Genomic DNA, 10,913 nt, shown 5'->3' with positions numbered 1-10,913 from the left:
CGCTCTGTCTGAAGGTATGCTTTGTGGGGGGGCACATATATGGTCATATATGGCACGGTAAAACGGATTGCCTTGGCAACAGAAGATGCAAAATGAATCTCACGTGCATCTCACGTGGATCTGGTGTGAATTCGTTCATGATTAGATAGATGGATACATAGATAGATGTTTTATTTACCCATGCCCCAGGGAAAGACCTTCGGACGATCTATCCTGCTACCATGCTGCTACTCGTATAAGAACAGGCGCCAAGTACTGATCTGGGCGACCCGTCTTACGTAACCGAGTAATCCGGCCATGAATTTAGGCGAGCAGCTCCGTGCGAAGCAATTCGCAGACAACCCGATCGTCGAACAAGGGCGCAAGACTTTATAACGAATCGTTTCCTCCTCTTCAAGTCGCTCGACGACTCTCAGGACGACGATGCGACTCGGACTGTCGAGGACCACGTGGCGGGGAAGAATATGCCCCGGGCCCCCCGTCGTAGTTCTCGACCAACCCAGCTCGCCGGACGAACCTTACGCATCTTTCGTGCGGGAGCCATTCTTCAGCGAAATTCACGGCGTGGAAACGACGTCACAAGGAGGCGTCGTCTTCCACAACGAATTCGGCACCGCGGTGCGCTCGGCATGCGCTTATCCCCGCAACGACCTTCGCTGACGGGTGTACACGTGCATGATATCGTGCGCGTACGTCCACGAAATGGGTCATTCGAAAGTCCACCGCTTTTATGTGAAAGATGCCTCAAAACCAGAGTTCGACGATACTCCTGACAAGTTTCGCTGCACTTTTACAGATTTACCCGAGTCTGGGTATTGCGCAGAGGAAAAGCTTTTCGGAGGATGCATGTACATTCGTCCGGCGACGGGTCGTTTCAATATATTACTGGGCTCTGATCCTACTCCAGTCAACGTTCTCATTCGTTTGAAAAACGGACTTGATTGCTTTGTCACTGAAGAATACATTGCTCTACTTGAAAGTATCCTCTCATGCCAAGTTTTATACGATAACGAGATTTCGCTGCTTTTGACGGTGATGAAGGCATTAGCGTATCAGATGTGAATCAGAGCGTTAAATCCGCTGGAGAAGAATCTGGCTATCTCTTGAAAAGTGCAAGGGAGAGGAGGAGTGCAGAAGAAAAGGAGCATTCCAGAGAAGCCCTAATGCAAGAAATGTGGGCGGTCGGTTCGATGCGCAATTGCTGGTGGAATAGAGAGCCAGAATGCGTCGAGATCCGATCTGAAAAGAATCAGATAACGATCGAAATTCAGGATAGCTCCGAAAGGTCCTTTTCGATACGGTTTCGGGGTACGTACAAGGGAAGAAGTGTCTCCAAGAATGATAGCGACGCCTACACGAAATGCTCTATGTTTCCGACGAACTATATTTATCCCGGCGAGACTACTTACAGTCTTGACGGCTTGTTTGATTTTGATAGTGACGTTACCGAGATTGACGTGAAAATCTGGCTTGGTTTCTCCTTTGAAACGTCAATCACAGTTTCTGTATAACGTGAGAAAAGAGGCGTGACAGATATTGTTGTTGTTGAATATAGTCTCTACCGTTGTATTACATAATAAAGATTGTAGGATGCTGCATCAGCAGAGCGTTGTTGGTAAATAATTTTCCCTCACACCAGGGTATATGTATGTATGCATATTGTCGTCCTTATTGGGCCGTCATCAGGATGCGGCAAAGTCCACGAACGGATGCGTGGAACTTCACTATTGACTATTTTGGACGTATAAGGAAGGAATGCGACACTAGAAAATGGCCTAATTCCGCGACCGGTGACGTCGAACACTGCTCGATCTCCAGGCTCTCTGCCCTAGACTACTGTAGGAGCGCTCTGTTAGGTGCGTGGTAGGGGAGACACGTGTATATATTTGGGCTTTGGTCATATATGGCAGGATTGCCTTGGCAACACAGAAGATGCAAAAATAAATCTCACGTGCGTCTCCCATGCGCACGTGAATATAGCGTGCGTTCCTCAACGATGACAACTCGTCTGATATTCGGGTCGAGCGAAGTAGGCCGCCAAATGGGAATTGGAGATGTGCGTACGAAATGTTAGATTTTAATCGTGACGACGTCCTATGTGTGCAGACGACAATCGCTCTGGAAAATTTTCTGCACCGTGGCCACACCGAAATCGACTCAGCGAGAGTGTAATGTCAGCTTCAGCTTAGCGGATTCCTTTACGAAAGCTCTCGTTTGCAGATACGGCGAGTATCCTGGGCAAACGGAGGAAATATTGGGCCAAATTCCTCTCGAAATCAAAGCGAAGGTCTTTGCAGCAGAGAACAAAATGAAGCATTGCGGCATTGACTTATTTAGTGCAAAATAGCTACCAAAGCCTCTCCTCGCTGGAGCAAGGAAGGTAGGCAAAGAAAAAGTACACGTTCAGTTAGAGTATTCATGTTCTTTACCTAGGGTTGACTCCTGATGCTATTAGAAAGCAGCTCGATGCATCGTTGAAAGATCTAGGAATGTCTTCCATTGACATGTTGTACCTTCACTGGGCTGATCCTGATACACCGTTGGAGAAAACACTGCAGGGTTGCCACGAATTGTACGCTGGTAAACAAATTTATTGAAAAAAATCGACTTTATTGATTCGATGACCTTCTATTTAATTATTCAGAGGGAAAATTCAAGGAGCTGGCTGTATCCAACTACTCGTCCTGGGAAGTGGTCTGTTATAGTCTCTCTTTATTTGTATTCAAAACATTGGGGAGTATACTATAGGCCAAAATGTGTGAGATATGCAAGACCCATGGATTTGTGATGCCCACAGTCTATCAGGGAATGTATAATGTTATCACAAGGTAGAGAAGAGTTATATAGTTTAGATTGTTTGAAGCAACGTTTTCGTAGAGACGTAGAAAAAGAACTGTTTCCTTGTCTACGACACTATGGTATACGTTTCTATGCCTATAACCCTGTAGGTAAATTATCTCGACAGGCATGAACGATTGGCTACATTCTTTCTTAGACTGCTGGCGGATTTTTGACGGGAAGGTACAAGTTTGAAGACGCAGAAAATCCAAAGAGTCAACAGCCTAGCCGGTTTTTTGCCATAGGTGGAAAATGGGCTGAAATGTAGGAGAAACAGATAAATGCATAGACGCACTATTTTGCACGAGCATGCCTTGCAGAAATCGAAAGCGCTACTGGTGGAAGGAAAACTTCGTTGGCTACGACTTGGTGCACGAAACACTGAAGACAGTTTACGGGACGAAAGAAGACGGCACTCCTGCAGTCTCCGTTCTTCAGGCCGCTTTCCGTTGGCTAAAGCATCATTCGAAATTATCTAAAGAGCATGGAGGTTAGAGGAATTTTGTTTTGTCGAGTGACGCATTCATTACCTTCCTAGACGGAATTATTCTTGGATGTTCCAAATTGACTCACATGGAGGACAACCTTGCTTCTCTCGAAGGAGGACCGTTGGATGAACGTAAGTTGAAACTAGAGTGCACGTTATCTGACGTTTTGCGTTTTTAGGTGTCGTAGCAGCTCAAAATGAAGCGTGGAACATGGCAAAGAGGACCTGCCCGTCATACGTGCGTCAAATGTAGAAGGTACTGGAGGTGTTTACGTTGCAGGTTTGTACAATCTGTTCTTGGTGAGAACAGATAATTGTTTTCTATTGCAAATGTCTTCTGCACAAGAATGGCCCCATTAACACGCGCGTGCAACCATCGAAATTGACGTAAAGAGATTAAAAATATGAAAACGATCAGCAACGAAGTTAAAAATAATGCAAAAATCTAAAGCAAAAAGCAGCAGCAAAGTTTAGAGCCAGCCAGCTGGCACAAAATCGCTGTCAGAAAAAGGGAAACCGTAACTAGTCTCCTCAAAAAGATCGTCCTCCTGTTGCATGTCAGGAGGATTGTGGCACACCAGAGTATAATTAACGGTTTTGGTAAAGTCGGGATTCTGACATTCCTTTCCCGCGCAGGTGCCCAAATTGTGCAGAGCCCCGGCCAGCTTCTCCTGCATCGTCGCACTAAGACTACCGGCAAGGTTATTGATCTCTCTCGGATCTGACGTCAAATTATAGAACTCTTTTTCGCCAGTGCACCACTCAGCGTACATCCAATTCGCGCCCGCCGCCCAATCCGTTCCGTTTATAACGCGAATCGCCTGATACGTGTTATTCCAAAATCGATTTTTCTCGAACCCAGGCAAGCCCTTATACACGCCACCCATATTCGACGATCCACCGAACATCTCCGCCAAAGCGACGGATCGGAACGCATTCGTCGTCGTCGACTGCCCAACCGAATCAAAAACCGGCATAATACTCTTCCCGTCCACCTCATGCCCGGCGGCGAGTTCTTTCACGTTCGCTATATCAGCCCACGTGGGAAAGAGATCGATGCTCTGAATGACTTCGCGAACGACTTTGCCAGCCGGCACTCCGGGTCCGCGAACGAAGAACGGCACTCTGATGTCGGTGTCAAACGCCTGACGTTTTCCGCCCGGCAATCGATAGTCGCCCAAGTGCTGCCCGTTGTCGCCCATGTAAAAGATGTACGTTTCGTTGAGAATTCCTTCCGATTCCAAAGCGTCCGTTATGTTTTGCAGCATTTCGTCGACGGCTTGAAGCGATCGCAATCGATTGCGATAGAAATTGTCGATGCCGTCTATTTGGTTCTGCGTCAATTTCGGAAGTCGACCGAGCCACGACGGCTTCTCCTTCTGCGCCGAATCGTCCGGATTGAATGAATCGTATCGCGGCGCTTTCATCTCCTTGAACATGTTCTCGTGCCTCTTCGCCGGCGTCGCGGGCGCGTGCGGCGCAAACGGCGCCAAGTACATGAAAAACGGCTTTCCCTTGTCGCGCTTCGACGTCAAAAAATCCAAGGCGACGTCGCGTATGTAGTCCGTCTGATACGTCGACTTGCCCGTTTTGACGAGTTTGCCGCCGACGGAAAAGTGCGGTCCGTAATACGCCGTGTCCGTCATTCCCGTCCAATGATCCCAGCCGGACGGCACGTGCTTCGCCTCGTTGTCATCGTAACCGTTCAAATACTTTCCGCAGAGCATCGTTTCGTAGCCGGCCGATTTTAATTCTGTTGCCACGGTAACGCGTTCTATGTTCGTCGCTAGGGCTTTTTTGAAGCCGCCGCTTAGAAACGTGGCGTTGTTCAGATCGCCGTTGTCCCAGATTTTCGTGTTGTGACAGTATTGGCCGGATACGATTGTCGCTCGGCTCGGGCAGCAGAGTCCCGTCGGAACGAAGTAGTTGGGAAATTCGGCGCCGCCTTTGCGAAGGATCTTGTCGAGCAGGGGCATGAAATCGAGCGAGTTCGCCGTCACGTCCTGATCGTCGGTGAGAAGGAAAATGATGTTGGAATTTTTCGAATCGACCCAACAGGTGATTGCAACGAAGAGAAGAAGACGCAAAGCGAATAACATCCACATGCTGTAGAGTTCTACACTCCCGGATATTTCAATTGTACCTACACGTACAATTTTTTGTATTTTTGTATTTGTATTTTTATTTTTATTGTATTTTTATTCTTAAATAATAAAATTTCTGAATGGCGGGCACTTTTTCAGTTGATAGGCAGTGCACGCGAGTGCATTCAGAATTTCTAGTGTTTGCCGACGATGCGGTGGCCCGTATATCCGTGTAGGGTAAACGGGTTTTCGTCGATTTTCCTCGAAAAGCCGTTTACCCTACCCGGACATACGGGCATTATCAAACAATTACGTAGGAGTATCAATGACCCTGCATCAAAACTGCCTTGAAACTGCAAGATTCTGTTTGGAACGACAAAAGATCACAGTTTCTTTTTTATTTATTCTCTGGTTTATTTACAAATCGAAAAAATACACAAATTTAGATTTCCCTCGCCTTCCCCAACTTATGAGTTCTGGATATTTGCTATAGCACAGACAACGTGCAAGGTGTGTTTACTAAAAAATTTCTCAAAGCCGTAAGACAAAATAGTGAGCCAAAAGGTGAACACTTCGTGACGTCATTTGTACGTTACTCGGACAACATCGACGAGGTCTCCAACTTGAGGCGCTTTGCAATCAATCTCCATCTGTTTGATTTCATCGCCCCATCGACTGTGCATCCGATCGGACAGACCGTAGAACTTGCACTGAAACGCCGTTTCGATTTTTCCCACCGACTCGATCACAAGCACAATGGGCATACGACTCCGCTGTCCCTTTTTCGTTACATCGTACGTGTCCGTCGGCCAGATGCAATTGTACGTAGACGACTTCTCCTGGACCTTGGAGTCTTTGATATCGAGTTCAATACCACCCCAAGCAACTCGACTACAAACACAAATCGTGAGAGAAAGCTTTTACCTAAGTGGACAGCCTACTGCTTCTGTTTGCACAACTGCAGCATGCAGTCTATGTAGGCAGTGATGGCGCGTTCTTACGTGAGTTCGCCTAGGGACGGTTTGAGCGTGATTGCAATCTCGTACTTGGACTGGCTGCACGCTTTCACCGTCCTGTTGTCTGCAAAGCGTTGCCCGTCTACTTTGAAGTAGAGCGGCTGACCGTCCTCTGCCGTGCGAGCCACGATAATAACTTTGAATACAGCGGACACAGCAGACGCCATTCGTAATACGGGTGATTACCGGCTAGCCCATATATGGTGTTGTTCAACGTCGCAGCAGAAGCATCCGCGAAGTCCGCGTGCAAGCTGCTCATCTCCGTTATCTCACGTCTCGTCGCTGTTGTGAGGTGCATGAAGCTAGGATTTGTCGACGCCAATTGGTAAGCGCATTGAAATACCGTACATATTTCCTATTCGTCACGTCGTCGCGTTTTTCGCACCATCCGTCTGTGCGAAAAACAGTGTTGGAACGTCGAAGCAGGTCGTGCCGCCTGTTTCTAACGACGTTTTCGCGTATAGAACGCGGCGGCGTGACGATGCGCGAAGTGCGCAAGCGGCGGCTACGTCGATCGCTTGCGCCGGCTGCATCCACTCGCCTTTAGGCGATCCCTCACCGCCTGCACCCGCATTTCCTTTTATCTCATTCTCTCTCCTTTTTCCCTAGTTTTTGCGAAGAAGACGAGGAGCACGTGGCCAGCGCGCAGCCAGGTTCGCACCGCACCCTTTGGGCCCCTGGTGGAGTAGGCGTGCACATAGGGGGCGGGGCTTTCTGTGACGTACACGGCGTGGATTGCCTGCGATGCCACTGCCCGCGCTCGTGGGCATAGACGATTTCCGGCAGTCTAACCATTAGGTCTGGTTTCCAACAGTCTAATCGAGGGCGGGTTGGGGTTCTCGAGTGCGGGCTGGTGTCATCACAGCGCATGAAGCCCAAATGTGTACGTTGCAGAGAGTGTAGCAGGACAACACTCGGCGTAATGTAATGGCCATTTCTTCATTACGTGCTTGGTTTGCATCACTACGTTAGTTTGCACGGGTCCTCTCCCTTTGCACTAAGGTTTAGTAGGTGGCTGCTAGTAGGTTAGGGCGTTTTCTGTAGTAGGCTTGTAGCTCCTTCCCCTCGTGCATTAGCTAGCAGCCGCCACGTGCTTTAGACCATTTTCAATGGATTTTGAGGTAATCTAGGTGTCACGTGTTGCCACATTATTTTTTTCTTTTAGGTGAGTAGAGTAGGGTTTTATTAGTTAGGGTTTTAGGTCAATGGATTTTGAGGTACTTTAGGAACCATATTTTCACACGTAACTAATGCGTTATTTAGATCAATGGATTGTCAGGTAATCTAGGTCCTACATACTATCACATGTCTGCTTTGCTTTTTCAATAGATTTTTATTTTATTCACAGGTTTTAGGCCAGATTTATCTAGGTTATCACGTGTCTGATTTTCTTTTCAGGGTAGTTTTATAGGTTTTTATTTTATTCACAGGTTTTAGGCCAGATTTATCTAGGTTATCACGTGTCTGATTTTCTTTTCAGGGTAGTTTTATAGGTTTTTATTCACAGGTTTTAGGCCAGATTTATCTAGGTTATCACGTGTCTGCCTTTCTTTCAGGGTAGTTTTATAGGTTTTTATTTTATTCACAGCTTTAGGTCAATGGATTTTTGGTAATTTATTTTACATATACAGTGTAGCTAATGCGTTATTTAGATCATTGGATTTTTAGGTAATCTAGGTTGCTTATTCTAGACTATAGCATGTCTGCCTTTCTTTTCAGGGTAGTCTAGTAGGTTTTTATTTTATTTTGCAGGTTTTTAGGTGAAGGTAATTTAGGCGTCATCATTTTGCCCTTAGCTAATCCATCATTTAGGTCAATGGATTTTGTAGGCGCTTTTTCTTCTTTAGGTATAGCTACAGCTACAGTTTTTAGGTCAATGGACTTTGAGGTAATCTAGGCTTTTAGCACGTGTCTGCTTTTCTTTTTCAGGGTAGTCTAGTAGGTTTTTCATTTCACAGGTTTTAGGTCAATGGATTTTGCAAGGTACTCTCATTCACATGTAGTTTATTAATCCGTTCTTTAGGGTCATTGGATATTGAGGTAAATCTTAGTGCTGTTCTATTTTTTTAAGGTATTGAAAAGTTTTTTTTAATTAATTAATTAATAGATAGTGAGATCGTCTAGCAGTTTGCTAAGGTTGGCGTTTTTCTTGCAGTAACTGATAAGAATTCAAATTCGTCTGGAATATTGTCTCAGTGGTATATAGCAATTTTTTGATTCATAAGCATCACGTTAGCAAAAATGCGTCTGCAGGAATTAATTAATTAATTAATGCCGACGTGGGAAAGAAGAAGGAAGTTTGTGCATGAGGGAATTTTGTATGAAAGTAGTAGTTAGTAGTAGAGTAGCATGACTCTATGGGATGCCTTTTGATTTGTTAGTCACGCGATGGCCTGGTCCAACAAGTGTGTGCTTGTTGCTTGTCCGATGTCGTCTTCCTGCAAGCAGCAAGCAGCAAGCAACAACATGGCATGCACAAAAGGCTCTTTTGTCGTTCGCACGTATTTGTCTAGCGCGCGTTCAAGATAGGTGCACTCTTGCAATCATGCAGCTGCCTGCGTGGCTCAAGACGTCGCGTATTGCGTCTCTAGTCGTAACGATAGAGTTTCTGCTAATCGGCGCGGCTGTCAATGTGCTGGAAATCATCGCATTCGTGCTCGTTCGGCCTTTCTCCGTGCACCTCTTCCGGCGCGTCAACGCCTTCTTCGTTTATCTCCATTGGTCGGGTACGGCACGACATCGCTGAGATATCGCACGCGTTTCTAGCAGCCTTGCTCCACTGCAGTCATTCCGTGGCTGATAGAAAACTGGTGCGATCTCGAATGTCGAGTGTACGGCGACTTCGAAGAAGCTCGCGGGACTGTCCACCGAAAGAAAGCAATGGTCGTGCTCAATCACAAGGGTGATTGCGATTGGATGCTCGGCTTTTGTCTGTGTGATCGACTGGCCGCTTTGTCGGTTTGTAAAAATATACCATATATTAATCAATTAATTATTTAGAATGTTTATAGAATGCAAAATGTTTGATGAAGAGTTTTGTCAAATATTTGCCACCAATCGGAGTCCAGTTCTACTTTTCGGATTTCGCCTTTTTGACGCGAAGCTGGAGTCGAGATTGCGATCATCTGACGGCGATGGCAAAAACGTGGTCCTCGTATCGGTCACCGTTTGCCGTGCGTTTGCAACGTCATAATCGCAGATAAATTAATTTTCACATTTCTAGTTGTGCGTGTTCGCCGAGGGAACGCGATACACGAAAGAAAAGCACGAGGCAAACTTGATTTACGCTCGCGAGAACGGCCTGCCAGAGCTGAAGCATCTTCTTTTACCTCGAACGAAAGGATTCACTTTTCTGATGAAGCAACTGAAAGATTCCAGTAACGAGCAATCGAGAGAAGTTTGAACGTTTAACTTTATTTCTTAGTTGATGTTCTTTATGACATTACCATTGTCTGTCGAGGACTAATTCCCTCGGCTATGGACATCCTAAAAGGAAGAAAAATCAAGGCTGATTTTTTTATGAGGTGCAGGGAGATTGCATAACCAAACACTTGGATATATAATATTTTGACGGCAGGAAGATACCCGTCGAAGACGTTCCAATAGGATCCGACGAAGAGACTGCAAAATGGCTAGTAGACTTGTATAAATCCAAGGTGAGCACTTTGTGGATGTACGTGCAATGGAAGCAATATTTGCTCTATAGGATGAATTGCTCGAGCACCACTCACAAAACGACGCCTTTCCCGGACCCGAGTGCTTTGCGCCGCGTCGCATCTATCCGAGACTGATCGTGTTCATATGGAGCGTACTTATGTTCGTACCATTCGCTGCCTACACCACGCATCTGATCGCCATCGAGGCGTATTTCACGCTAGGCATCATCGCTGTTTTCCTCCTAGCCGGTACTTCTATACTCCTGCTACAGACCGCGTCATAATTTTCTTTTTTTTTCTAATGATAGCGGAAGCAGCAATGAGACTTATAGTCAAAGTAGCCCTGGCTAACAAGCCTAAACGAAAATAAGGTAGCAATTCACTGCTAGGGAGCCAGGAAAGAATTGTTTGCTCATGGTCTTGTATGGTGTTTGCATGTTTAAAAAAATTCCTAAAAACAAAACGAGTACTACCTACGCAAGAAAAAATTCGTCGCCAAGGTGACGAGATATTTACTGTCGTCGCTAAGCAACCCCCTCTATCCCTAATTTCTCTCGCTACTTATTCTGCTCTTGATATTCGTCGTGTCGAGCGCGATTTCTATCGGCGATAAAACCGCGTCGATTGCGTCGATCTCGACGTCCCATTGCCGCGGCGACGACGGAGCCGACCAATGTCACGCCCATCATCACGATCATCAATCCGATGCGAAAGCGGGATTGGGCTTTGTCGATTGTGTCGACGCTACGTCAAAGACGTTTTCCTTTATAACGACACTACTTGGCATACGTACGTCGCCTCTTGCGGGACGGGATCGCCCGGTTTCACCATG

The 10,913-nt window shown here is 46.3% G+C and overlaps 4 protein-coding genes across 8 annotated transcripts; 2 read left to right on the top strand and 2 right to left on the bottom strand.

Annotated features, from left to right (window-relative positions):
* Nucleotides 1–1,995: 1,995 nt before the first annotated feature.
* LOC136192753 (aflatoxin B1 aldehyde reductase member 3-like) lies at nucleotides 1,996–5,554 on the top strand. Of its 5 annotated transcripts, none has more exons than XM_065981455.1 (15): nucleotides 1,996–2,056; nucleotides 2,107–2,168; nucleotides 2,221–2,287; nucleotides 2,338–2,380; nucleotides 2,434–2,580; nucleotides 2,645–2,694; nucleotides 2,749–2,828; nucleotides 2,878–2,944; nucleotides 2,996–3,102; nucleotides 3,159–3,328; nucleotides 3,377–3,457; nucleotides 3,505–3,581; nucleotides 3,962–4,026; nucleotides 4,080–4,536; nucleotides 4,591–5,554. In XM_065981455.1, the coding sequence occupies exons 1-12, from the start codon at nucleotides 1,997–1,999 to the stop codon at nucleotides 3,576–3,578; spliced, it is 1,008 nt and encodes a 335-aa protein (XP_065837527.1). In that variant the 5' UTR covers nucleotide 1,996; the 3' UTR covers nucleotides 3,579–3,581; nucleotides 3,962–4,026; nucleotides 4,080–4,536; nucleotides 4,591–5,554. The 5 variants fall into 5 exon arrangements, with proteins under 5 accessions (XP_065837527.1, XP_065837526.1, XP_065837524.1 ...); XM_065981454.1 differs by having other exon boundaries at nucleotides 3,505–3,605; XM_065981452.1 differs by having other exon boundaries at nucleotides 3,505–3,907.
* LOC136192752 (N-acetylglucosamine-6-sulfatase-like) lies at nucleotides 3,670–5,447 on the bottom strand. Its single transcript, XM_065981450.1, has one exon. The coding sequence runs from the start codon at nucleotides 5,428–5,430 to the stop codon at nucleotides 3,796–3,798; it is 1,635 nt and encodes a 544-aa protein (XP_065837522.1). The 5' UTR covers nucleotides 5,431–5,447; the 3' UTR covers nucleotides 3,670–3,795.
* Nucleotides 5,555–5,794: 240 nt separating the features above from the next.
* On the bottom strand, nucleotides 5,795–7,156 carry LOC136193379 (CB1 cannabinoid receptor-interacting protein 1-like). Its single transcript, XM_065982270.1, has 2 exons — nucleotides 6,411–7,156; nucleotides 5,795–6,300 (listed from the first exon to the last, which is right to left on the bottom strand). Exons 1-2 carry the CDS (start codon nucleotides 6,590–6,592, stop codon nucleotides 5,991–5,993), a joined length of 492 nt encoding a protein of 163 aa, XP_065838342.1. The 5' UTR covers nucleotides 6,593–7,156; the 3' UTR covers nucleotides 5,795–5,990.
* Nucleotides 7,044–10,534, top strand: LOC136193378 (1-acyl-sn-glycerol-3-phosphate acyltransferase gamma-like). The gene is made up of 8 exons (XM_065982268.1): nucleotides 7,044–9,151; nucleotides 9,211–9,383; nucleotides 9,437–9,598; nucleotides 9,649–9,802; nucleotides 9,850–9,949; nucleotides 10,003–10,081; nucleotides 10,132–10,330; nucleotides 10,390–10,534. Exons 1-8 carry the CDS (start codon nucleotides 8,788–8,790, stop codon nucleotides 10,449–10,451), a joined length of 1,293 nt encoding a protein of 430 aa, XP_065838340.1. The 5' UTR covers nucleotides 7,044–8,787; the 3' UTR covers nucleotides 10,452–10,534.
* The last annotated feature ends 379 nt before the right edge of the window (nucleotides 10,535–10,913 follow it).

Source organism: Oscarella lobularis, chromosome 11 (genome assembly GCF_947507565.1).
Source record: "Oscarella lobularis chromosome 11, ooOscLobu1.1, whole genome shotgun sequence".
In the NCBI taxonomy this organism is placed as follows: Eukaryota; Metazoa; Porifera; class Homoscleromorpha; order Homosclerophorida; family Oscarellidae; genus Oscarella; species Oscarella lobularis.
The sequence above is the reverse complement of the archived record's forward strand: the minus strand, read 5'-3'. Positions and strand labels throughout refer to the sequence as shown.